The 26,796-nt window shown below is 36.8% G+C and overlaps 1 protein-coding gene and 3 long non-coding RNA genes across 9 annotated transcripts in view; 2 read left to right on the top strand and 2 right to left on the bottom strand.

Annotated features, from left to right (window-relative positions):
- Window positions 1-11,026: 11,026 nt before the first annotated feature.
- Window positions 11,027-11,439, top strand: LOC124266158. Its single transcript, XR_006895652.1, has 2 exons — window positions 11,027-11,248; window positions 11,366-11,439. It is a non-coding gene; the product is annotated as an uncharacterized LOC124266158 (long non-coding RNA).
- Window positions 11,440-11,717: 278 nt separating this feature from the next.
- On the top strand, window positions 11,718-14,748 carry LOC124266155. Of its 6 annotated transcripts, none has more exons than XR_006895646.1 (3): window positions 11,718-11,784; window positions 14,253-14,314; window positions 14,391-14,748. It is a non-coding gene; the product is annotated as an uncharacterized LOC124266155 (long non-coding RNA). The 6 variants fall into 6 exon arrangements; XR_006895648.1 differs by lacking the exon at window positions 11,718-11,784 and adding an exon at window positions 12,372-12,419; XR_006895645.1 differs by lacking the exon at window positions 11,718-11,784 and adding an exon at window positions 12,881-12,958.
- A 1,065-nt stretch (window positions 14,749-15,813) lies between these two features.
- LOC124266157 lies at window positions 15,814-20,538 on the bottom strand. The gene is made up of 3 exons (XR_006895651.1): window positions 20,165-20,538; window positions 19,202-19,321; window positions 15,814-17,010 (listed from the first exon to the last, which is right to left on the bottom strand). It is a non-coding gene; the product is annotated as an uncharacterized LOC124266157 (long non-coding RNA).
- A 3,186-nt stretch (window positions 20,539-23,724) lies between these two features.
- LOC124266164 (E3 ubiquitin-protein ligase rnf213-alpha-like) overlaps window positions 23,725-26,796 on the bottom strand; it is a 58,801-nt gene continuing 55,729 nt past the window's right edge. Inside the window, exons 5-7 of the mRNA XM_046700966.1 lie at window positions 25,696-26,778; window positions 23,864-24,900; window positions 23,725-23,760 (exon numbers count right to left, since the gene is read on the bottom strand). Coding sequence (XP_046556922.1) covers window positions 23,725-23,760; window positions 23,864-24,900; window positions 25,696-26,778 — 2,156 coding nt within the window. The remainder of the gene's footprint in view (window positions 23,761-23,863; window positions 24,901-25,695; window positions 26,779-26,796) is intronic.

The following is a 26,796-nucleotide window of genomic DNA, read 5'->3' as shown; positions in this document are numbered from 1 at the left end:
ACCTATTTTATCCTGGATGGGCCACATCTTGAAGTCCCATTCTAATCAGTGATAGTATCAATGTCATCAACTTATTTAAGGCATTTGCAGCTAGTCCTGCCTAAATGAGGTAAAAATATGTTTAATTGTCAGTTTTATTCAGTTCAAATTTGTATTGAACTTGATGCATTGAGGTCTGATGCATTGCAACTGAATTAAAAATATGATTATTGGTCAGAAGTGTGGTAATATTAAATTATTTTCCTCAGATCATCAATTCTTTTAATCATATCGCAAATGTTGCTGATAACTAATATTTAAATAATATCTTGAAAAAAATACTGATATACTTTGCACTTCAACATCATTAAATGAATACCGATATCATGAAATGTATTAAAAATTAGTCATCAAAGTAATATATGAGAAAACGGCATTTCGTGTGGCAGCTAAGGCACGTAATGACGCCGAGGCGTCTATTTAGCTCACCTAGTCGAACTTGCCCGTTAAGATCCGGTTTAGAATTGTTCTTCAGTAACCCATGCTTGTCGTAAGAGGCGACAGGGGCGGTGGGGTTGCCTAATGGTTTAAGCGTTGGCTCGTCACGCCGAATACCCGGGTTCGAATCCCCACTTGGGTACAATGTGTGAAGCCCATTTCTGGTGCCCCCCGCCGTGATGTTGCTAGAATATTGCTAAAAGCGGCGTAAAACCATACTCAGTCAGTCAGTCGTAAGAGGCGACAAACGGGATCGGGTGGTCAGGCTCGCTCACTGGGTTGACACATGTCATCGTAACCCAATTGTGTCTGGTCCAGACACACTTATTTATAGACCGCCGCCATATAGCTGGAATGATGCTGAGTGTGGCGTAAAACTAAACTCACTCACTCCTTGCTGTCTTGTTATATGTCATTTCAGACAGCATGTCTCTTTTCTTTCTTTAACACACATCATTACCCTGCTGTCCTTTGGATTCGAATACACTGGGCGGTGGGTAGCCTTGTGAATAAGGCGTTCGATTCATTCGTCACACAGAAGACCAGGGTTCGATACTCCACATGGGTACAATGGGTGAAATTACAAACATGAACGTGATAATTTAAGAACATGACATGGTGAAACGAAGTTTTTTAGTGGGAGACAGCCATATGAATTATCATATTGGAATATTATTGGATGATGAAATTTTGATAATACATTTAAATAAATACAATACACAATCTTCTTTGTGTGTTTATCGGAATGGCAAGCAACAGTAACACCATCCCTTCCCTCCCCTTATCGATCAACCTTAGATTTTTTTATCACTGAAAGATAGCCCAAGGTTGAGTCGATTGTCCGATACCGACAGTCATTAATATTTGACTTTGAATGAATATCAAACAGTATTAATAGCACCAGATGTTCGCGAAAATGTGATTGTATACCCTGACCCAATTCAAAATATTGACTTGCATCGGAAATCCGTTCTGTCACTTATGTTTCCAATTTGGAAAGAACCCCATGTGTCTTCCATAGAACCTTTTGAAACCGTTATCAAGGTCCTGAATACAGTCACCTTAAACCAACAACTGGTGAGCGAAAGTCGTACGACATTCTTAGAAATCTTGCTGGAAAGAACAAGCTCGGTCGTATCTCAAAAGTTTTGAAATGTAAATACCAAAGCCTAGAACTGTTGCAGTATTGCGGAAAATATTGGAACAAACGGGAAGTTGACTGTCGGAAAGTTGAAGCCATTCTCCTCGCACAGCCTTGTGGAGAGCTTTATTGTGGCTCCGAATCCTTATGCACAGATCTAAATATTAAATACATGAAGAGACCTAGCAGTTCTCCTTAATATTACGTTTAGGTGGGTAAGTCAGTGGTAGTGAATTTGCTATTTGATTGTCATTGAACGATAACTTGTCGAGTTAAACCTCCTGGCCAAATTTTCTTGTTTTTATATTGGCAACCTGAGCAGAAATTCTGAATCGTCTGCACAGAAAACAGATCCGAACGGAGGGAGCATACATGGTGTCCATGGGGATGCCTATTGTTTGCCTAAATATTTTACCCACAAACTTCACGTAGATGCTGTCAATGCGGAAGTCCAGCAGTTTTAGTCAGTACAAAAGATATTTGCTTTCATTTTTGACAAATTGTCCTGAACCTCTAAAGATGTTAGTATATCTTTTTTCACCACGTTATTAACAAGTGTCCAATGGGTAAATGAAGTTAACTATGCCATACTGGATCGTGGTCTGGGAAGTTGAAAAATGACAAGTTTTGACAAAACTGAATGTTTGTGAAATAATAAACATTCAAGCAAATGATTTGAAGTTTTGAGAACCCACATGGTATTTATTCCACTTGTCTTAAATGTCCTTCCGGGAAAGTGTTCAGGATTATGCTTAATTTTGAGACAGTGACCAAGCAAGGCCGATCATTGTAAGGATTCGTATGGAGACATGGAATCCACTACAAAGACGAATGGACATGTCTTCAGATTCTATTATCAACTGAACGATATTGATGACATTAAATGTGTAGGAATCTAGGGATAGGGTGGGGAACGATGGATGTATGGAAATGGTTGGGAACGATGGATGTGAGGTTAAGGAGGGTAACGACGGGTGCAGGGAGCAAATGTGTAACTATGGATGTAGGAATAAGGTTGGGACGACGGATGTAAGGATAGGGTGGCGGGCGATGGATGTAAGGATAGGGTGGCGGCCGATGGATGTAAGGGTCGGGGCGATGAATGTAGGAATAAAGAGGGGAACGATGGATTTGGGGAGAAAATGGAGAACGATGGATGGAGGGATAAGGTGGGGAAAGATGCGAGCTGTCTATGTGAGAGTGGGTACAATAGTTGGAGTAGATATAGTGAAATGGATGTGTGTGTACGTGTATATGGGTGGGTATAAGTATGGATACATGCTGATTTGTCTGAGAGCCTGTTCGTGCATTGATGTTATTTTCTTCAGTGCTTCCTTTTTATCTATACGCAAAGAAAAATGTTAAGCACCCCCTGATATTTTTTATGACTGTTTCCCCTCATTATTTGAAAAAGTGATACAAGGTATAATTATGGGAAGAGTAGAGTTTACGCGAGACGATATAACCAGTGATGCGTGACAATCGCGCTCGTGTCGCTTATGGCATGCACGTGCAACATGCTACCCTCGAGGATCACACAAAGCAGTATGGCTCAACTGTATTTGTGGGCATTTAACGTTGGCTGAAACGGCCATTCAAGCATATTCATTGAATATGGCACGGAGACGATTATCAATCGACACTAGGAATCGGATTATTGGTATGCATACCGCGGGGATGTCCATTAAGGCGATTGGACGAAATCTGGGTTACCATTACACCGTTGTTAGCCGTTTAGTCCAGAAACATGCGCAGTGCAATGGGCCGTCCAATGTCTGGAAGACCTCCTGTCACTACACCGCGTGAACACAGACAACTGATACGACATGCACGCCAGTCAGAAATCGTCTCAAAGCGGCAGGATTGAAGGCCAGAAGAGTCATTAAACGTCCCTTGTTAAGAGACCACCATAAACGTACACCTTTGGCATGGTGCTTGGCCAGACGACACTGGAATCTGAGGACCTGGAGGAAAATCCATTGGTCAGACGAAATCCGCTTCTTACTTCATGTTACTGATAGACGTACACATGTTTGGAGGCATAAGAACACAGCTTATACCCCCAGGAACATTCTGCCAACTGTTGCCTATGGAGGAGGATCTGCCTGGTGTGGGGATGCCTCTCTCACGATTGCAAGCTGGATTTGGTCACCATCAGGGGCAACTTAACGGGAGCTCAATACATCCGGAACGTCCTCCAGCCAGTCGTTGTCCCTCATTTCGACAACGATCCACTTGCTACACGACCTCAGTACATGGATGACAACGCTAAGCCTCATCGATCACGTGCCGTAGTGGATTACATGAGGACCAATGCAGTGACAACTCTACCCTGGCCAGCGTTAAGCCCAGATCTGAACCCTCTGGAGCATGTGTGTCGTAGTCTTGCAATACTGTATCCCATTCGCGATTGAGAACCCTGGGCTGTTAAAACGAATTAACTGTACAATAAACTTCAAAACTTTAAAGTGTACGAACGTGCAGCAACCGGAACTGGATCCAGATAATAATACATTCCGGAAGTCACGTGACTGGGAATGAATACCAAGGAGGCCACACCTCCTACAAAACGTCGTGATAAGAATGAAGCCAAATCCTAATTATAACTTACAGTGAAGTACGTATGTCTCGGCTTTAGACGATTCCAATAATCCCCTGTGGAAGAAACCCTTAGCAGAGACTGTAACTTGGAAATGTAAACATAGCAGGTCGGAATAACTGGATCGTAAATACACTGTGAACTGTAATATTTCATACTGACGATAAATCACTCGCGACTTGTGATTGATGACTGTGACTGTAACCTGTACATTTGAATCATACGATCCTGGGATATTCCGTCGGAATGAATCCGGATCGACTGTCGGATTCTCGGAACTGTCAGACGAAATCCGGATGTCAAAAAAGTTGAAAATAATCCCCTAAAATTCACTTATCCACAACTAGATACTTAGAGAGCGGACCAAGTGTTAAATAATAGCCTTGTTAATTAAAAGTTATACAATAAAAATGTCTTATAATGTAAAAATGAGAAATTAGCTGTGACGTACCCTGGAACCCTACCTTGCTTGTCAAAGTCAAAATTGCCGCAACGACGCTGACCGTGACAGCTCTATTTATAGGTGACCTAGGGTCACATGATACACAAACGTGACGTCAGCATATCCAAGATGGCGACTGTAAACATAACTGACGTTACTTATGCTGGAATTTACCGGTACTGTTAACAATTCAGTTAGTCGCCATGTGAATGAACCGATGTGAAACCACAAGAAACTGCTGGGAATGTCACAGAAAAACTCACTGTACGTAACATTCTTCAATACCATTCACATAGATATGCCTTTCAAATAAATAGCAATGAAAATTTTATGGTGACATCTTGAGGATATATACTCCGAAAATGAATTAGGGATTATGGAATATACTTGGATACCATGTATAGGAAAAGGGGATAAGAGTTGACGACAAACATCACCTGCAAGAACCTTTGTAGAACAGAACATGAAATCATTTATGATTGCTTGCAATAACCACACAGGTACATATGGTGTCATTCCTGATTCCTGATTCGTTCAGGACAACGCCTGTGCTCATCATGTACGATTCGTAAATGCACATCTGCAACAGCGAAATAGCCATAGAATACTATGGCCAGCAACAAGCCAAACTCTTATCCTACTGAACATGTGGCGGCATGACTCACTACATACTCTTCAAAATTTACCATCTTAACCCAATCATCATCCAAGATGGTGTTTTTAAGGTCTACTGTCATACTTCACCAACGGTTGTAATATGTTCCCAATTTCTTCATTATCAGCATACAACTATGACTATAAACTATTTTTTCTTCCAATTTTGTTATATAAAACTACTTATTTTAAAAAGTAGATAAGCTTATGAAATGTATTGATAGTAAATTTTACAATAGGTTAGCAATATGTATATGTTACAGGGAATGTGTGAAACCAGGGATTTCACATAATCCCTAAAGAGTCAGTGATTTCGTGAAATCACTGTGACCCCCAGGGATTTCATGTATTCCCTGAAATGTCAAGGGATTTCATGAAATTACTGAAATATTAGCTCAAGGATTTCATGAAATCGATGTAAGCCTATACTGAAATAGAGAACACAGCAATGCGAGGTATAGAGTATATGCTGATAAAATTCATTTGTAGCAGGGATAGTCTACAGTCTTCTATTCTCCCTGTTTGTAGGGACGAAGTCACAAAGTCAATAACGGGTATGGCCACCATGTGCGTAAAGCACAGCAGTGCATCGACGACGCCTAGAGGCTACAAAATGAGCATTGAAGGCCAGAACGTGGGTGGTTGGCAACGTCATTAGTGTTTCGATAACGCCTGACCAATGCAGATATCTTGTTACGATGGCACTGAAAATGTGCAGCCACCTGTTGTTGGCTCATTCCTGCTCGAACCATTCCAATGGCGTCATGTCGTTGAGCAGATGCTATCTTGGCATGTGCATGTGACTTCTCCCGTGAATTTGTGAACGTTTGAATGACCAAAGATCAAGCTTTCGACAGTGACAGCAATTTCTGAGTTTCACATGTGTGCAGCTGCACTGGGCTGCACTTGCAGTAACATTGCAAGTCCATAGGCCACCATCAATTACGTCACGTCGCCTGGCACGTGCATGAGCGTTTGATTGTCTCCAATACTTGCTGTGTTACGTATAATGACGCTGTGTGCCTATATTTATATTTTCTGTGTGCACAGTTCCTTTATGTGGCTGTATATATTTACTGACACGTTATGTGCCTCTGGTGAGATGGATTCTGCCTGTTATTTAATCTCAAATTGGTTATCCCATAAGGATTCTTTTACAGAATTTGATCCAGTGTAGCCCATAGGTGTCAGGGTAAGACCATGGTATGTATTGGTGTGAGTGGTTAATTGGGGATTTAAGTACTCCCAACTTAGTAAGTCTGAATTATTGCACACCAGAGTAGATCTTTGTTTTGGTCAACTCTGCAGGTCAATGAAAAGAAATGAGTGAGTTTCGTTTTATGCCGCATTTAGAAATATTCCAGCAATATCATGATGGGGGACACCAGAAATGAGCTTCACAATTGTACCCATGTGGGGAATCGAACCCAGGTCTTCAGCATTACGAGCAAACGCTTTAATCACTAGGCTATCCCACAGCCCCCAATGAGAAAAAAGAAGAAGAAATTGTTCTAATGATTGTTTTTTAAGAATAAATACTCCAAAGCAATACAGAGCAAAAGTAAAGGCAAAATATCAAATCGAAATAACAGCTGATCAATAAGGGTTGAAACATGCTACTACAATTTATGTTACATTTTAGCATTACACAGGTCCACATATTTATTAGTTTTACCTTAAGACTCCAATCAGAAAGCTGCTTTCTCAATACTGCACTAGTTGAAAAATATTTTCACCCAAAAGCGCGCGCGAGAGAGAAATGATAATTCTGATGGAATCAGTTATACATCTCGTAAATGTGATTTAGAATAGGCTGCATAGCCTTTTCAATGTTGAATCAACCTCATCTGGCAAGTGATTCTCTGTTTGTTTGGATGGAAGGCCATTCGGACATGATACATGATGTGGATGTCCTCAGATCCTTTTTTGTAGGTTGCAAGAACTTATTATATAAGATCTGATTTTAATGAAACTGAATTTTAACTATGTTCAAAGAATACATGTCAGAACTAAGGTCCAGTATGGAGAAGTCCAACCCCAAGTGATACATAAACATATCAGAAGTGATTAAATGTATTTAATTTTCAAGCATTCAAAACCTTGACCGTCCACCTAAAATCAGCATATATTCACTTAAGGACGTTTGAAAAGGCCAGCCAAAAAAGTTCCATATTTGTCAGTGATCATAACAATTTATCCATGATGTCTTTTTGTGTGAGCCTTTGAATTTTGTAGATAGTTATTTTGAAACTTTTTTTGCTGTTCATTTTTACTGGTAGGTATATACACCAAACCACAGCTGCATACTGGTGTACTGAATAAATTTCAATCACTGATTGTTATGAAAATGACCTTATTGTCCAAAATACAAAAATCAAAACCAGCATCACATGTTCACTTATTACTGAAAGACCTGGAATTAACTTTGCACGGTCAAACCAGCACTGATTAACTTTATAGGAAAGTCAAAATGTCCATTTATCATATTTTCTATTGTACAGTCAAGACAAAATAAACACAAGCATTGTCACTAAGGTGACATAATCCCCTGCCGCAGATTATCAAATCAAACTTATAAAGTAATGAAAGTTTAAGTCAAATGTCAACAAAAACATGACCAGTCAACCTCTCTTGATATCTTGCTCTTTAGGTGTTCAAACACACACATATTTTCAACACTGACTTTGACCTTGACATGAATGTCATAGTGTATGAAATATGCAAAAATAGTACTAAAGAAATTGCTTATTGAAAAACATTTAAGGGAAGTTTTGAAAGTTTTTGAAGAAAATCCAGTGAAACGTTCTTGAAATATCTTGCTGACAATTCAGGTTAACATGCTGAAATCTTCAAAGTGTCTCTGTGACCTTGAAAATTAAGTGAAGGTCACCAAAATCGACACGGCCCTACACCTTCCCTGGATGAAGCTTGGTGTCAAATATGAAGAAACTCCAGTGAATGGTTTTTGAGGTATCTCGCTGAAAAGCATAACCTGCAGGTTAATATACTGAAATCTTCAAAGTGTCTCTGTGACCTTGAAAATTAAGTGAAGGTCACCAAAATTGACTGGGCCCTGCCCTTCCCTAGATGAAGCTTGGTTGCAAATATGAAGAAAATCCAGTGAACGGTTCTTGAGATAGCTTAACATGCAGGTAAAACGTTCAAGTCCCCTTGTGACCAAACCTGACTTGGACCTTTCTTATACTGTGATGAACCTAGGTACCAAATATGAAAAGAATCTAGTGAACATTTCTTAAGATATTCCAATTCCTACGGACGGACAGACGAACAGAGCCTAATACTATATCCCCCGTTTCGTGCTAAACGCGCGGCGGGGGATAATAATACACATCTAATTCAAGCACAGATGATATGATTACTTGTCAGTCATTTGCTTCACAATATACAGAAAAGTAAATACGGTAAATGTTATACTGTACCTGTTAATCTTAAAATATACTGGATAAAAATAGTTAGGGATATATGTAAATTTTGACATTATGAATAATGATCTATTTATTCACTGACACACTGATAAAATATCAATAATAAAAATACCAATATCCCTAACTTATTTTGTCCAGTATATAATGGTACAATGCAATAATACTATGTTTTCTAGATCTTTTCATTCACACAAATGTGTGACATGACGATACAGCATTCAAGGTGCAGTTCAAATTGAAATAAGGAAAAAGGCTTTCAATATATTCCTGTGTTCTATTACAACAAAATGTAGATTTCACATTTGTAAAGCATGATAGAAATACAAAAAACTGTTTGTTTTCAACTATTGAGACATCAATGAATGCTAATCAACTAATACAAAGCATACTAAGTATGATCAATTAACAAAAATATTGGAACTGATTAAACACAAACATGTAAATTTGTAATTTTCACACAGCAATATCTGAATTAGGTCTACAAGAAACACAAATATCAAAATTCTCTCGACTAATTAGATTTGCATAGCTACTGTAGCGAGTATAAACATTCACTGTGATCACTTTTTAAAATCAACAAAGAAGCAAGAAGTAATAGAAGCAAACCTAAAGAAATGAAAAAACTGCAACATACATATTTGTATGTGTCAAATGACATCACTATTGTCAGTCGCTAACTTCCAACTCATGTATCAGCTATTAGGTAACACCATACATCCTAATATGACTTTCCCATGTTCATAATGGAGGCACATCTCATCACAAAACAGTATTTTACAAAGAAAACATTGCTTTCAGTCGTAAGTACATATGCAGTTTAGTAACAAGTTAGTTATCTAAATACATATCTAAATATAGCACAAACTCATAAATAAAAGAGGTGCATATTCCTATACTAGTATATCAACACAGGTACCTAATCAATATCTATAGTCATGGAAACGAATAAGGTAACACATGAAAGTACAAGTGTTCCTTTATTTATTCCCATAATTTCACCCACAGTGTAATAGATACCTTGTGAAGAAACCTGGAAAACAATAAGCAGTGGTTGTATGTCTAAGATACTTTTGTATCAGGTCAATATCTAGATGAATGATATATCATCAAGGATTTAAGGCAGATTTGAGTGATACTACTATCAGGTCCATATTTACACCAAGGAAAACTCAGTATACAGTGTATGTGAAAGATACTACTGTATCAGGTCCATATTCACACAATCATTTCTCTTAAGGTTACACCAACATTGGGTTTATTTCATATCAGCTTAGTATTGTTGGAATAATATTTGAGTTGGTCATACATGCAAATGATAATATCTGTATTATCTAAAATACTGGTGTATTAGGTCCATAGTTACATCAATGACATTTCATCAAAGTGTCTTAGGTTTACATCAAGAAAAGCTCAGGATACAGTCTATTTGAGTGATACTAGTGTATCAAGTCCATATTTACATCAAGAAAAGCTCAGGATACAGTCTATTTGAGTGATAATAGTGTATCACGTCCACATTTGCATCATAATCCATGTTTGTAAGGTTACAACAGTGGGTGTATTTCTAAGATACTACTGTATCAGGTCCATATTTACATCAAGAAAATTTCAGGATACAGTGTGTTTGAAAGATACAAGTGTATCAATTGCATATTTACATAATCATCTTTCTTTTCAAGTTACACCAACATTGGGTTTACTTCTAATATACTGGTGTATTACGTCCATATGTACATCAAGGAACACTCAGGATACAGTCTAATTGAAATATACAAATCTATCAAGTCCATACTTACATCATAATCCTTTTCTTCAGGTAACATCAACATTGGGTTTAATTTTAGGATACTACTGTGTCCGGTCCATATTTACACCAAGGAAAACTCAGGACACAGTGTATTTGAAACATAACAGTGTATCAAGTCCATTTTTACATAATCATCTTTCTTTTTAGGTTACACCAAGAGTGGGTTTATTTCTAAGATACTGGTGTATTAGGTCCATATGTTTTGGGGTATATATATTTGCATGCTACTTGCGTACTTGCATCAGGTCCATATTTACATCATAATCTTTTTTGCTTGGTTACACATACATTGGGTTTATTTCTAAGATACTACAGTATCAGGTCCAGATCTTCATTAGTAATACTTTGACAAGATCATAATAAGTGATAATATTTCATCAAGGTTAAATCATCATTGGGTTTACTCACAACATACAAATCTTTCAGGGTCATATTTACATCAATAATATTTTAGCAAGGACACATCAGCTTAGTATTGTTTGAATAATATTTGAGTTGGTCATACATGCAAAGGATATATCTGTATTATATACTGGTGTATTAGGTCCATATTTATATCAAGGAAAGTTCAGGATACAAAGTATTTGAAGGAAACTAGTGTATCAAGTCCATATTTACATCATAATCAATCATTTAAGGTTACAACAGCATTGGGTTTCATTTTAGGATACTACAGTATCAGGTCCATATTTACATCAAAGAATACACAAGATACAATATTTGAAAGATACTACTGTATCAGGTCCATATTTACATCAAAGAATACACAAGATACAATATTTGAGAGATACTGTATCAGGTCCATATTTACATCAAAGAATACACAAGATACAATATTTGAGAGATACTACTGTATCAGGTCCATATTTACATCAAGGAAAACTCGGTATACATTGTATTTGAAAGATACTACTGTATCAAGTGCATATTTACATCACAATTCTTTTCTTTAGGTTACACATGCATCGGGTTTATTTCTAAGATACTACAGTATCAGGTCCAACTAAATTAGTAATATTTTGACAAGAACATAATAAGTGATAATATTTCATCAAGGTTACATCATCATTGGGTTTACTCACAACATACAAATCTTTCAGGGTCATATTTACATCAATAATATTTTAGCAAGGACACATCAGGTTAGTACTGTTTGAATAATATTTGAGTTGGTCATACATGCAAAGGATATATCTGTATTATATACTAGTGTATCAAGTCCATATTTACATCATAATCAATAATATAAGGTTACAACAGCATTGGGTTTCATTCTAGGATACTACTGTATCAGGTCCATATTTACATCAAAGAGTACACAAGATACAATATTTGAGAGATACTACTGTATCAGGTCAATATTTACACCAAGGAAAACTCAGTATACATTGTATTTGAAAGATACTACTGTATGAAGTGCATATTTACATCACAATTCTTTTCTTTAGGTTACACATACATCAGGTTTATTTCCAAGAAACTACTGTATCAGGTCCATATCTAAATTAGTAATATTTTGACAAGAACATAATAAGTGATAATATTTCATCAAGGTTACATCATCATTGGGTTTACTCACAACATACAAATCTTTCAGGGTCATATTTACATCAATAATATTTTAGCAAGGACACATCACGTTAGTATTGTTTGAATAATATTTGAGTTGGTCATACATGCAAAGGATATATCTGTATTATATACTGGTGTATCAGGTCCATATTTACATCAAGGAAACTTCAGGATACAGTGTATTTGAAAGAAACTAGTGTATCAAGTCCATATTTACATCATAATCAATAATATAAGGTTACAACAGCATTGGGTTTCATTCTAGGATACTACTGTATCAGGTCCATATTTACATCAAAGAATACACAAGATGCAATATTTGAGAGATACTACTGTATCAGGTCCATATTTACATCAAAGAATACACAAGATACAATATTTGAGACATACTACTGTATCAGGTCCATATTTACATCAAAGAATACACAAGATACAATATTTGAGAGATACTACTGTATCAGGTCCATATTTACACCAAGGAAAACTCAGTATACATTGTATTTGAAAGATACTACTGTATCAAGTCTATATTTACATCACAATTCTTTTCGTTAGGTTAAACATACATCAAGTTTATTTCTAAGATACTACTGTATCAGGTCCATACTTAATTAGTAATATTTTGACAAGAACATAATAAGTGATAATATTTCATCAAGGTTATATCATCATTGGGTTTGCTCACAAGACACAAATCTTTCAGGGTCATATTTACATCAATAATATTTTAGCAAGGACACATCAGGTCAGTATTGCTGAATAATATTTGAGTTGGTCATACATGCAAAGGATATATCTGTATTATATACTGGTGCATCAGGTCCATATTTACATCAAGAACAGTTCAGGATACAGTTTATTTGAAAGATACTAGTGTATCAAGTCCATATTTACATCATAACCAATCTTTTAAGGTTACAACAGCATTGGGTTTCATTCCAGGATACTACTGTATCAGGTCCATATTTTAACCGAGGACAACTCAGGATACAGTGTGTTTAAAAGATACTAGTGTATCAAGTCAATATTTACATCAAGGACAACTCAGTATACAGTGTGTTTGAAAGATACTACTGTATCGGGTCCATATTTACATGAAAGAACACTCAGGATACAGTGAGTTTGAAACATACTAGTGTATCAGGTCCATATTTACATAATCATCTTTCTTTTCAGGTTACACCCACATTGGGTTTACTTCTTATATACTGGTGTATTACGTCCATACGTACATCAAGGAAAACTCAGGATAGTGTCTAATTGAAACAGACAAATCTATCAAGTCCATATTTACATCTTCATCCTTTTCTTTAGGCTACACCAACATTGGGTTTAATTCTAGGATACTTCTGCATCAGGTCCATATTTATACCAAGGAAAACTCTGGACACAGTGTATTTGAAAGATACAAGTGTATCAAGTCCATATTTACATAATCATCTTTCTTTTCAGGTTACACCAACATTGGGTTTAATTCTACGATACTGTTGTATTAGGTCCATCTGTACATCAAAATCCCTTTTTGTTAGGTTACAACAGTGGGTTTATTTCTAAGATACTACTGTATCAGGTCCATATTTACATCAAAGAATACACAAGATATAGTCTATTTGAGTGATACTGGTGTATGAAGCCCATATTTACACCAAGGAAAACTCAGTATACAGTGTATTTGAAAGATACTACTCTATCAGGTCCATATTTACATCAAAGAATACACAAGATACAGTCTATTTGAGTGATACTGGTGTATCAAGCCCATATTTACACCAAGGAAAACTCAGTATACATTGTATTTGAAAGATACTACTGTATCAAGTGCATATTTACATCACAATTCTTTTCTTTAGGTTACACATACATGGGGTTTATTTCTAAGATACTACTGTATCAGGTCCATATCTAAATTAGTAATATTTTGACAAGAACATAATAAGTGATAATATTTCATCACGGTTATATCATCATTGGGTTTACTCACAACATACAAATCTTTCAGGGTCATATTTACATCAATAATATTTTAGCAAGGACACATCAGCTTAGTATATTTGAATAATATTTGAGTTGGTCATACATGCAAAGGATATATCTGTATTATACTGGTGCATCAGGTCCATATTTACATCAAGAAAAGCTCAGGATACAGTGTATTTGAAAGATACTAGTGTATCAAGTCCATATTTACATCATAACCAATCTTTTAAGGTTACAACAGCATTGGGTTTCATTCTGGGATACTACTGTATCAGGTCCATATTTACATCAAAGACAACTCAGTATATGGTCTATTTGAGTGATACTGGTTATCAGGTCCACATTTACACCAAGGAAAACTAAGGATACAGTAAGTTTGAAAGATACTGGTGTATCAAGCCCATATTTACATACCGGTAATCATCTTTCTTTTCAGGTTACACCAACATTGTGTTTATTTCTAATGTACTGGTGTATTAGGTCCATATTCACATCAATGAAAACTCAGGATACAGTCTAATTGAGTGATACTAGTGTATCACGTCCACATTTACATCATAATCCATATATATTAGGTTACAACATTGGGTTTATTTCTAAGAAACTAGTGTATCAAGTCCATATTTATATCAACTCAGGATACAGTGTGTTTGAAAGATACTAATGTATTTAGTCCATATTTACATCATAATCCATAATTTAGGTTACAAGAACATTGGGTTTAATTCTAGGATACTACTGTATCGGGTACATATTTACACCAAGGACAACTCAGGATACAGTAAGTTTGAAACATACTAGTGTATCAGGTCCATATTTACATAATCATCTTTCTTTTCAGGTTACACCCACATTGGGTTTACTTCTAATATACTGGTGTATTACGTCCATACGTACATCAAGGAAAACTCAGGATAGTGTCTAATTGAAACATACAAATCTATCAAGTCCATATTTACATCTTCATCCTTTCTTTAGGCTACACCAACATTGGGTTTAATTCTAGGATACTTCTGCATCAGGTCCATATTTATACCAAGGAAAACTCAGGACACAGTGTATTTGAAAGATACAAGTGTATCAAGTCCATATTTACATAATCATCTTTCTTTTCAGGTTACACCAACATTGGGTTTAATTCTACGATACTTCTGCATCAGGTCCATATTTATACCAAGGAAAACTCAGGATACAAGTGTATTTGAAAGATACAAGTGTATCAAGTCCATATTCACATAATCATCTTTCTCTTTTGGTAACATCAACAGTGGGTTTATTTCTAACATACTGGTGTAGTAGGTCCATATTTACATCAATGATATTTCAGCAAAGATTTAGGGTATACTTGCATGCTACTTGTGTATCAGGTCCATATTTACACCATGGAAAGCTCAAGATACATTAAGTCTAAAACATACAAGTATATCAAGGACATATCTACATCAATACTATTTCATCAGAGTTATATCAAGACAGGATTATTTTTGTAAAATACTACTCTATTAGGTCCATATTTACATCAATAATATTTTGATAAGGTGCTATAAAGTTATAATATGTTGTCTAGGTCACCTCAATATATAGCAATATTTGTGTGATAGTGGTGTATCAGGTCCATCTTGAAATCAACAATATCATTAACAATAAGTTTACTTCCAAGATACAAATCTTTCAGGTTCATATTTACATCAATAATATAAGGCCATGTAAACTTAAGTCATTTATGAATAATATATGAGCAGGTCACATAGGGAAAGGATATATCTGTAGGATACCACTGTATCAGGTCCATATTTACATCATATTTTGCTATCGAAACCAACATTGGGTTTACTTGATATTTACATTAGCATTATATAATGGTCACATCAACATATGATGTATCAGGTTCATATACTCATAGAAACAAATAAGGGAACACATGAAAGTACAAGTGTTCCTTTATTTATTTCCAGAATTTCGCTCACAGTGCAATAAATACCTTGTTGAAGCAACCTGGAAAGCATAAAGGAACACTTGTACTTTCATGTGTTCCCTTATTCGTTTCCATGAGTATAAATACAAATAAAATATTCAAATGAGTAATATCATCAAAGCAATTGTATGCACAAAGTACAAGAGTTTTAGGTCCATATCAACATCAATAGATTTGTTCAAGGTCATGACATGTGGCATATTTTTAAGAAACCGGAACATTATTTCCTTATTTACAGAATACTGATAAAGGCAATATCAGTAGTTTCTTTGTTTTGTTGCTGGTATCAATAAAATTTTCAAGTTGGCACATACATGCATGACTGCATGTTGGTGTATCAGAGTTTAAAAAAAATTTAAATGCAGGTGAAAACTTTAAAAATGGTTTCTTGTCCAGATATGTAATTGAAAAAATATATATCCAATTAAAGTAGTCCATATCTATGGGACAAGACTGAAGACATCAGTAATCTAGTTTGGATCAGCAAAGACATGTGGGGATTGGTTGGCTATAATAAACAACAGGTTCAAATAACTGAGGCCCAATTTGGCCTCTGCAAGAGGGTCAATATTAGTCAGAACAAAACTGCACAAACATAAGCATATTAGATACAGTTCAGTTAATTACAGACAACATAGACACCAAATACCACTATCATTTTAGGTTTCAAGTTTCATTACCAATAGTAATATAAGTACATAGAGAAATGAAACGTGATATGCATAAGAAATACATGTAATATACATAAGTAATGCTATAGATGCATTAATCATAAAAACAAATTAAAACACACTCAAACTCAGTGTATGATGAAGATGTGCCTCATTACAAACATAGCTCCAATTTCTTTTCATAAGTTATTCAACTCATTTCATGCACAAACACCTGTCTTCTATCCTTTGTCTTCAGTTTCTGTGAACCTAAAAGAAACAAAATGACCTTTCAAAAAAAAAGCATTAACCAAAAGACAAGTAATAGAATAGAGCCACAAGGTGCTGTTGCTCACCTGAATTTGTATTTTAGACTCTTGGTAATTATATGTGCATGTTGTGGACCAAACCATCACTTTACCTAAACCTAGAGAAATCTGAGGCAGGTGAATGTACTAAGACTAGGCTCTAAACAGACATTGGGCAGCATATCATGCGTCACAGTACCCTAAAGTGTCAGCAAACTGCAATGCAGCCATCAAATCATCACTATCTTCAAAATGAAAATTACTTGCTTAAGCAATCCGGCTCTGTAAGATGCATCGGGTGATAAACATTCCCCTCTGTGAATAAACAGAACTTTCAAGATGACAGAAAGATTGGAAACTGAATGGCCCTTTCTGAGGTGAAGATGTTTAAAACAATGACAATTGATAAATAAATAGGTAACAACATAAGCTCATTTGACTTTCTCTCAGAAGAGCTAAAACTTCAAAACACAAAACATGTTTATGGTAAAATAGTATATGAAACAGAACTATTTCATAATGTTATGAATTGCATGATAGCAGCAATGGTTTAATTTTGGGATAAAAACAACCTAAGTCAGTGTCATCATTTGACGAAGTGCATGTAATGCACATTGAGTTGTGTACTATATATGTGTATACTATACACGTGTACTATTATTTACTATTAATTGTCCCAAAGCAAATATCAAATATCCAGATCAAATATAAGTTTCATTTATCACTTCATAGGGAAAGGCGCATTTATCCTTAATATTCTCAACCTCTTTTGGTTTCTGCTCAAATGGTTTTAGAGTGTTAAAAAGATTGACTGAATATAAACCTGGGTTTGGGTTTTTTAAATTACAATTGGCGTACTTGAATCAATGATAAAAGACCGGAAAATTGAAAACAGAGTAGCTTTATCTTCTAAATCAACCACAAGCACATCAAACAATAAGACAAAGTCATCAAAATCCCCCGCAATGGCAAAATACTCTTCATGAATATGTCTACGAGTTATGATTATGTTTGAATGTTTTGGCGTGTATATAGCAAAGTGGAAGGAGAGTACTGAGAGGTTTCAAAGTTTTGCTCCAGAAAGGAGCACTACCATCAAATTCAGTTGAAGCCAAAATTGTTGCCATGGAAATGCAACAAAAAAAAAATTATTCAGAAATCCAGTACTACCAAAAGGCACCAGTTCATCACTAGACCTACATATGTATGAAATTTGGTGATGAAACAGTGAACAGTTTTTAAGTTCTGCTCCGGAAAAGAGCACTACCACCAATTTCAGTCTAAGTCAAACTTGTTGCCATGGAAATGCACAAAATATTTTATTCAGAAATCTAAAACTACCAAAAGGCACCAGCAGACCACCAGATCTATCTATGTGCGAAGTTTGGTGAAGAAATAGTGAATGGTTTTAGAGTTATGCTCCAGAAAAGACAAATGTGCACGGACGCACGGACAGGTACATTTTAATACCTCCCGCAAAACGCGTTGCGGGGGATAATTAACATCCAGAATTAAAAATTGTAATAAAAAGAGTTTTAATAGAAATAGTGTCATTTGATAATCCAAAATGATATGAGATTAGTTATATAACAACATACTGGCAAACTGACTGACTGACTGACTGAGTTTAGTTTTACGTCGCTTTTAGCAATATTCCAGCAATATCACGGCAGGGGGACACCAGAAATGGGCTTAACACATTGTGCCCATGTGGGGAATCGAACCCGGGTCTTCGGCGTGACGAGCCAACGCTTTAACCACTAGGCTACCCCACCGCCCCATACTGGCAAACAAGGATAAGTTGAGAACCGACCTCACAATTGACCCGTATCAACATGTATGAATGCCGCCAACTGGCTCTTGCCATTGTGAGTGAAGGGGCCCCAGGTTGTCCGACTTGCTACACCGACCACGTGAGAGTCTTATGAGCAAGGTGTGTGCAGCTACGCGTGGAATCAATTTCATCCTCATCCACTGCATGTGCACTAACCTACATCTGCACTGCACGTGCACTAACCTACATCTGCACTACCTTTCACAAACCAAATGGGTTTGCTCATTGCCGTGCACCACCTACTACTTGTAAATGTGTTCTCTGTGCCGGTCCAACTTATCCTTGTTTGCCAGTAAGATTGTCAAAGGTAGGATCTTACCAGTCTTTATTACTTCTTCCGAAAGCCCACTGCTTTTTTCTTACGTTGTTGTTTCTTCTCCATCTGCTTTGGAACAGGATGAAACAGTGATGATCTCTTCTCCTCCTTCATTTTCAGCTCCTGGTAACACAGAATGAAATTTGATTTAATACCTCAAGACAGTTGTAAGTGTAATAAATAACAACTATCATGTACTAATTAATAACCCTTTGCAAAATTAAACTGTAGGTTATATGACAAGTGATCTAAAATGACGTGTTAACGGGATATTTGTAAGTTGAAGTAGTATCGGTGGACTCTAAACCTGACATATTGTGATAAAAGAGGTTAGTATTTGATCGACACAGGAAATTTTTACATGGAAGGAGTTTATTAAAACCATACACAGCGATGTCAGTAGTGGAGCTGAGAACAAACTTGAAAATATTAATAGTATTTCTGGTTGGGGTAAGCATTTTAAAATCACTGTTTAATATCATTGTCTGTGATTTTCTTATGTGATAACCCCAAAATGGCAATCACATGAATATGTTTCATCTTTGCTAATGTGCACTCCCTCACATGTTTCTCTTGTTTATTTTGCAATATGTATTCAAAATAGACATATAACCCTGGCTTATAAATATTTGGCATCATGGCGAATGGACAGAGGATGTGCAGCCATGGGCAGCAAGACATCATCACTTTGTGCCTGCCACTACACACAGATGTGACTTGAAAAATGCCACTGGTGTTAACATTTTCACTCGGAGCATAATCGTCTCCATGAGGCTGGTCTCCATTCATGGAGCATATGTAATCGTACCCCACTGATCTGATATCACAGGCAGGCATATTTTGACTCGACTGAGGATTATTTTGAATAGACAGGCAAATGGACAACAGGCAAAAGAATATTAGATAACGTCAACTAAGAAAACTAAAGGCAATAACATTTAAAATCAGTGTTGCACTTGTACTTACCTGAAAACTTTCAGCGATGAAGACAATGGTACAGTGAATGTGTTCAATGCAGTGCGCATCATGAAGTAGTCCAGCATCTGCATTACTACTTTTAGCAACTGCATCTTCATAAACTCCCTGTGGCCACAGAGTTTTCTCCATGAGTAAGGGCGCCAGTTTCTCATCTTGGCTGGCAAATCCTGACTGGATATACCGAAATACAATCTTCTTCAAAGCAGACATTAAAGCTTCTTGAAATTTGAAACCAGAGCACTTGACCAATGCACTTAACTGCTTTAAACATTCTTCTGGTAGTTCACTCCTGTATTTTTCTTCGAGGCCATCAAAAATGACATCAGCCACAATATCTTCTGTGAATTCATACACAGAAATGATTTGACTTAGTCTAATTCTACTACATAATCCATCCACTTCCTTTACTCTGTTTGGGAACAAGGACTGCCATGTTTGTAGGAATTCACTCAAGTACTGACTTTTGTCACTGCCAGATACTGGGGTTCTGTTCAGTAAACTAAATGTCATTTGCAAATAATCTAAAAGTATTTGCATATTTGATGGACTTTTTTCTTTCACTTGAAGAATGGAATTCTTCAGATCTTTGTCAACAGGATCATGACCAACAGTCCTTGAAACACTTTCAAACAATTCATCTGTTTTATGCAATGATTCACCAGCAAAGTTTATCAAGGGAAAATTTGATCCAATTTTTATCACTGGCTTGCTCAGTACACACTCATCAACAACCTGTGTTTCAATTTGGTACATGTCATAGTGTCTTTCTCTGCCATGCCCAAATTTTGTGCTTACCTGTGAGAATTTAAGAGTACTTGTCAAATCTGGCACTAGTATAACCTGTTTGGAATTGAGGTGTTGCAGTTGCACTTCAGGTACAACTGCAACCCCAGGTGACGTTTTGAGAAAGCTTACAGATAAGCTATTTGTAGACAAACACAAAGCTGCTGCGTCTGACAGAAAGTCATTCTGGATAGCTTGCAATGCCAACAGTAACTGCATCATAGGAGACTGTTTTGTCATCATTAAACAATCTTGAAGAAAGATGGTTTGATGAATTCTCTTTAATTCTGGCAAATGTTGATTGTAAGTCTTCAGATCATCATGATGATCTTTCAATGTATTCCAAGACTTCATGAAAGTGTCAAATTTCTTCTGCAACTCTGCCTTCTTGCTATCTGCATGCAGGAGCTGCTGTTGAGGTGCATGAATGAAATCTTGAACTGTCACAGTCCTGCAGCTCATTCTTGTCAGCTTGTGACTACCAAATCTAATGACACACTTATGCCACTGTACAATTGGGATCAAATGCTGTAGAAGTGATATGTGTTTCAGTCTATCAAACAGCAATGCCATCATGGGAAATTCATGCACTTGCTTCAGAATGTGAAATTCCCTTTGCAAGTTCTCTGTGGTGGGAATTACATGATCTCTCATTAATCTTGGTAGTTTTGCCAATCTGTCTTCATCCCAAGGTATTTCAGCCAAGAGTAATTCATGCCTTGAAGCAGTGCTGTCAGAATGTCTAGCATGGTATTGTTTTGTTTCATCCTGAACAATTTGGAACCGTTTCTCCATGATCTTATCAATACATGTGGTAAATTCCTTCTCGTATGATTCACGTTCATCTCTGCTGTGAAACTGAACATTATGTCTAGCAATGAGGGGCATGCAATCCTTGATGATAAAGTTCAACAGTTTTGACAATTGAGAATCACCAAGTGCAGTCAAACGTTTCAAAGCACACCAGTGCACATGAAGATGATTTTCAATGTAGCTTGAAGGATCAACAGATTCTGGCAAGTGCATTGCTTTTGAAAGATCTTCCTTAGTTGTAAACTTTAAAGCAAGTGATGCACAATAACAGCCATGTGCAAATAACTGTAGGACCCGGAATGCAGTAGGAGACAGACTTCCCACAGATACATATTCACTTTTCAGGCATCCAACATCAACAAATATGTACCCTTGTCTGTCATGACCTGTACTATCCATGGTTGAAATACGACACAAATCACTGTCTTGCAGAGGTTTTTCGCATATGCTGCACTGATGGTCTTCTATGGTCACATCATGGATTGTAACACTTTTACATGAACAGTTAGATCTGGCATACTTTGTCTTCTTTGTGACCAATGGGGCTAATGTACAGCAGCGCAAGTCTCCTTCTTTATAACCACATCCTGGAAGATAGATCTTTTGTAAATCTTTTGGAGCTTGTATACACCTCAGCCAAAATGGACTTTTTTGACTGACTGCTCCATAATTTGAATTAAAGGCAAGGACAGTGCATATCAAGTGCAAAATGCACATTGACAAATGGTGGTCTTCTGCTGATTTATTTGGATTGGTCTGTAACAACAGAAATGCAAAATCCTCCATTGTACACAAGTTTTTGAACATTTGTTGTTGATTGTCAAACAATCTGACATGACATTCTTTCCAGAACTCTTTCACTTTCTCGTTTCTTTCTGTATCAGTAATTCTTCGTACACTCTGTACAACATAGATTTTCTGAAGAGCAATAGCAAAGACACCATACACAATTTCAGGATTGGATTTTATGCTTTGAAGTATTTTCTTTAGTTGTGTGCTGTCTTTGGGTAATAAATCATATGCATCAAGAATCGAGGTATAGACATCCTGATAGGTCATTTCCATGGGACACAGTTCTAAAGCTAAGAATCTATGTTCATCTTTCATTTGAAATTCACTGACAAACGGCCACTCTGATGAATACTCACTGACAACTTCATCCAATTTCTTTAGGGCTGGGTCCTGAGTAATGACTTTCAAAAGGAAAGTTTGTAGCGACTTTGTTCTCATGTTTTTAAGTGAATCAGTATCAGATTCATCACAGCTGAAAATCCCATGAACCTTTTGAATGATGTGTACATCCATTGCCATATTTTTGTTCAACTCAGAGGCAAGATGTATCAAAAAGTTTTTCAGGTAGGCCAGTGCAAATAAATGATGTAAGGTTAATCCATCTGATTTAAAGATTTTGTCACACTTTAACACTTTCTCTAGTGTGTCGCTGTCTAAGGGAAAGCTCTGGGGACAAAAGTTTGTTTGCAGAACATCAAGCAGGAGACAAGCTAACTCAGAATCAGGTTTCCCATTGCCTTTGAAAGTATCAATGCAATCCTCCAAACACTGTAATACAGGTGACTCCTCAACTACATTTTCCTCCCTAAGGATATCTGATTCGATTTCAATCAACATAGTCTGAAAGATTGTTGGTCCAAAGTAGTCAAGTGAAGACTCAAATATTGATAGATTCTGCAAAGATTCGAATGTCCAATCCAGCAAAGAGTTTTCTGTGTCTGCAGCCAAGCAGTTGCTGATATAAATAGAAAAGAAATGCTGTAGAACACTGCAAGGTACTGATCCTGTTTTTAACAGTTCCTCAGCTAACTCACAAACTATATTAAAGACAGTCCTACTTTCAAGTGTATCAGATTTCAGTGCTTGGCCAAATCTGTGGAGGTAACTCATTGGTAACTTGAATGGAACCAAGACAACATATGTGAAGTCACTGCACATTCTTAGTGATAGGAAGACTTTTGACTGTGACACTTGTCCTGCAAGAGATAAAACCAGATTAACCCCATTTATCCATTTTTCTAAATCCAGTCTTGACAAGAGCTTTTCTGTAGGGATCATTTCTTGGCAGGCAAAACTCACTATGGCAGTGTTAACATCTTCACAGTCATCTGCACATGGCTGTTCATCTACATTTGACAGTTTGTCTTTGATCATTTCACTTTCATCTTCATCAGAAGTTGGTTTGTCTTCATATTGTATTTCATCAGGAGTTGGTGGCTTCAAATAGTCTTCCCTCTGGTAACAGATTTCATCTCCACTTTCTGTTTCAGATTCTAACTCTATGTCCATTACATCCACCACACTGCTTGTGCGCTCAGCATCTAGCTGTTCTTCTGCATCCTCATCTTGGACATACTTTTCCAATGCACCATGTTCCTCTGAGCTACCTGAAGGTACTTCTTTCAAACCTTCATTTGCTTGTTTCTGTGAATCAGATAAAGTTGCAGTGATAGAGAGGTTACTGCTTTGCAGAAAGTCAGCCATTTCTGTCTCTGTTAGGTCAAGGCACACATCAATTAGTTTGACCTCTGATTCGATGACTGGGCCATACAACCAACATGTGATATGCAAACTGCATACATCATATTCAAATGAATATCGTTTTCTTGTAAATCGTGACAAGATTGACCTCTCTGTTGCCTTTTCTCTCTGCTTTTCTGTCATTTGCAGTTTGATTCCTGAGAAGATGACATTACAAAAGTCATGAAAGTAGTCAGTAAACTGGTTGTCAGTGTAAGTATTTTCAAACATGTCCATTGCTGCCTGACTCACTGTGGGCTGGAATCGCATTGTCAATGTATCCTTGATTTCTTCATTAACTTCATCAATATCAAAGTCTGAATATTCAGCTCTGAAGGCATCCATGAAAGGTTCTTTCAAAGTTTCTATCTGATCAATGAACACTTTGCTGAAGGGGCACCTGAGCGAAAGTACACTGTCCAGAATGAGGTAACACTCAGGACCCTCTGGTGGTGGAACTGATTCAGTATCAATCATTGTTTTATCACGCGTGAGGTTTAACCAGACCTCTCTTTTTCTGTCTTTGTCTTCAGTATTGCACCACAAAGTCACAGAATCCCAAGCACTTGCAGCTTCAATTTTGTAAACATGGGCTGCTAATGGATGTTTTATACATGTTGAAACTTCATGTTCAAGAGCTTCATGTAGGGTAAGAAAATTGTAGAGCTTTAGTCTATCACATGCTACATCAAGTTGCCAGCACTGAGATTCATCTGCACATAATTGTTCCTCTAATGTGGAAGACACCAATTCCTCCAGGAATATCATCAATTTTGAATCACTCACTGTGGCATCAACTACATCCTTAAGACTCTCCAAACTCCTTGGTATGTCATGATAGTCAAGTAGGGTGAATGCCCAAAAGAGATGCTGCTTCAAAAAGGAGGTTATTGGGCGTCTGTCCTGAATAAGATGTATCTTCCTTTTATGCAGTAAGTCTTGAAGAGAGATCTCCCTATTGTCAAGGCTATCTATGAATGTCATATTCCATCCACTCAAAAAGTTTACAAAACTTAGAGTGTTTTCAGAGTCATTTCTGTCCATGTGCATAACAATAATGACATGTTTTGGGTCTTTGGGTCTTTTTTTGGATATGAAATCAGCCTGTTCTCGGTCTACAACAGATTTCATCAAGAGAATATTTTCCTGATCTGTACTTGCTGAGCACTGAATAACAAGCCATGTCTTGGAAGGGTCACTCCAAAAACTCCCTATTCTGGTACAAAGTTGCTTTTCAGATTTGAAAGCACCAAGCTTTTCACTTTGAATAACAACAGTACTCGTATCCACACATGCACTAACATTTGTGTGAAGATTGCTGTGAGTAAAGATTATTTCCTTCAAACAACATTCACTGTCTTCAAGTCTTGCATTCAGAAAATGTGCCAAACCACAGTGAACAGGCAAATGAAAGAACATGTCCTGCAGTTCTTGTACTTCATTAGGGTCTTTCTTTTGAAGTTCACTCAAATCCATTCGCACTACTGATTCTGGAGAACACATTGTCAGCATCATTCTTTTGCACATGTTCATATGATCAGTGGAGTCAGGTTCATTGCTCTGTTTTGAATATACAAAATGAACAAGTGAAGCAACCATGTCTGGGCTGTCTATGGGAATAACATCACACCTTGTAAATGTATGCCCTTGAATACTTGCAATTTCACGGAACCAGTCTTCTAAAACTGAGACTGCCTTCATTTCAGTTTGTGACAGCAATTCAGTCAGTTTCATATACTGTTTTTCAAATCTGTTCAAAAATGGTGGGTCTGATAGATCTAGTTTGTCCTCCTCTACCAACACAATGCATCGGAAGTCATCATGCACATGACACAATGGGTTGCTGTAAGCTCCAAGTGCAATGCGGCAATTCTTCTTTGAGCCTACAATTGTGTAATTCTGGTTGAGCATGTCATACAGACTACCATATATATTCTCCAAATCCTTCAAAATCAGTACCACCCCTTGCTCCATACACAGTATGATCTTGCTCAAAATACGATAATTGTAGTCATCTGTTAAATCCTCTTCAAAATGACTACCAAGGATTGACACAAACTTTCTGTTCTTTTCAGTTAGCAAATCTTCAATTATGCTCAAAGCAGATTCTCCTCTTGTTGACAAAAGTAAATGACGTGCAGATTTATCATTGATGTTATCAGCTACAAGTTCTAACACTGACGGAATGTCTTCCACCTCAGGGAAGTTGACAGAAAGCAACTTCTCCAAATGCTTTCTGTATACTGTCAGAACAGAGTGGATTTCACTGGACAGTCCCCCAAAGTTACGCAGCAATCCTTTCGTAATGATTTTTAACTGGACACATGAATCAACAGAGTCATGGTCAGATAAGGCACTGAATTCCTTTGAAACATATTTCACAAGTGAATAGAAGTCTCGAAGACCATGGAAATTCTTAAATGTCTGTTCTCCTGTATACTGCAAATAAGCATTTGCAATTGCTTGAACAAGATCTTCATTAATTTTTCTGT

The sequence above is a fragment of the Haliotis rubra genome, unplaced genomic scaffold, assembly GCF_003918875.1.
Source record: "Haliotis rubra isolate DU_JTF1 unplaced genomic scaffold, ASM391887v1 Scf1233, whole genome shotgun sequence".
Lineage (NCBI taxonomy): Eukaryota > Metazoa > Mollusca > Gastropoda > Lepetellida > Haliotidae > Haliotis > Haliotis rubra.
This window is presented reverse-complemented; position numbering and strand designations above follow the sequence as displayed.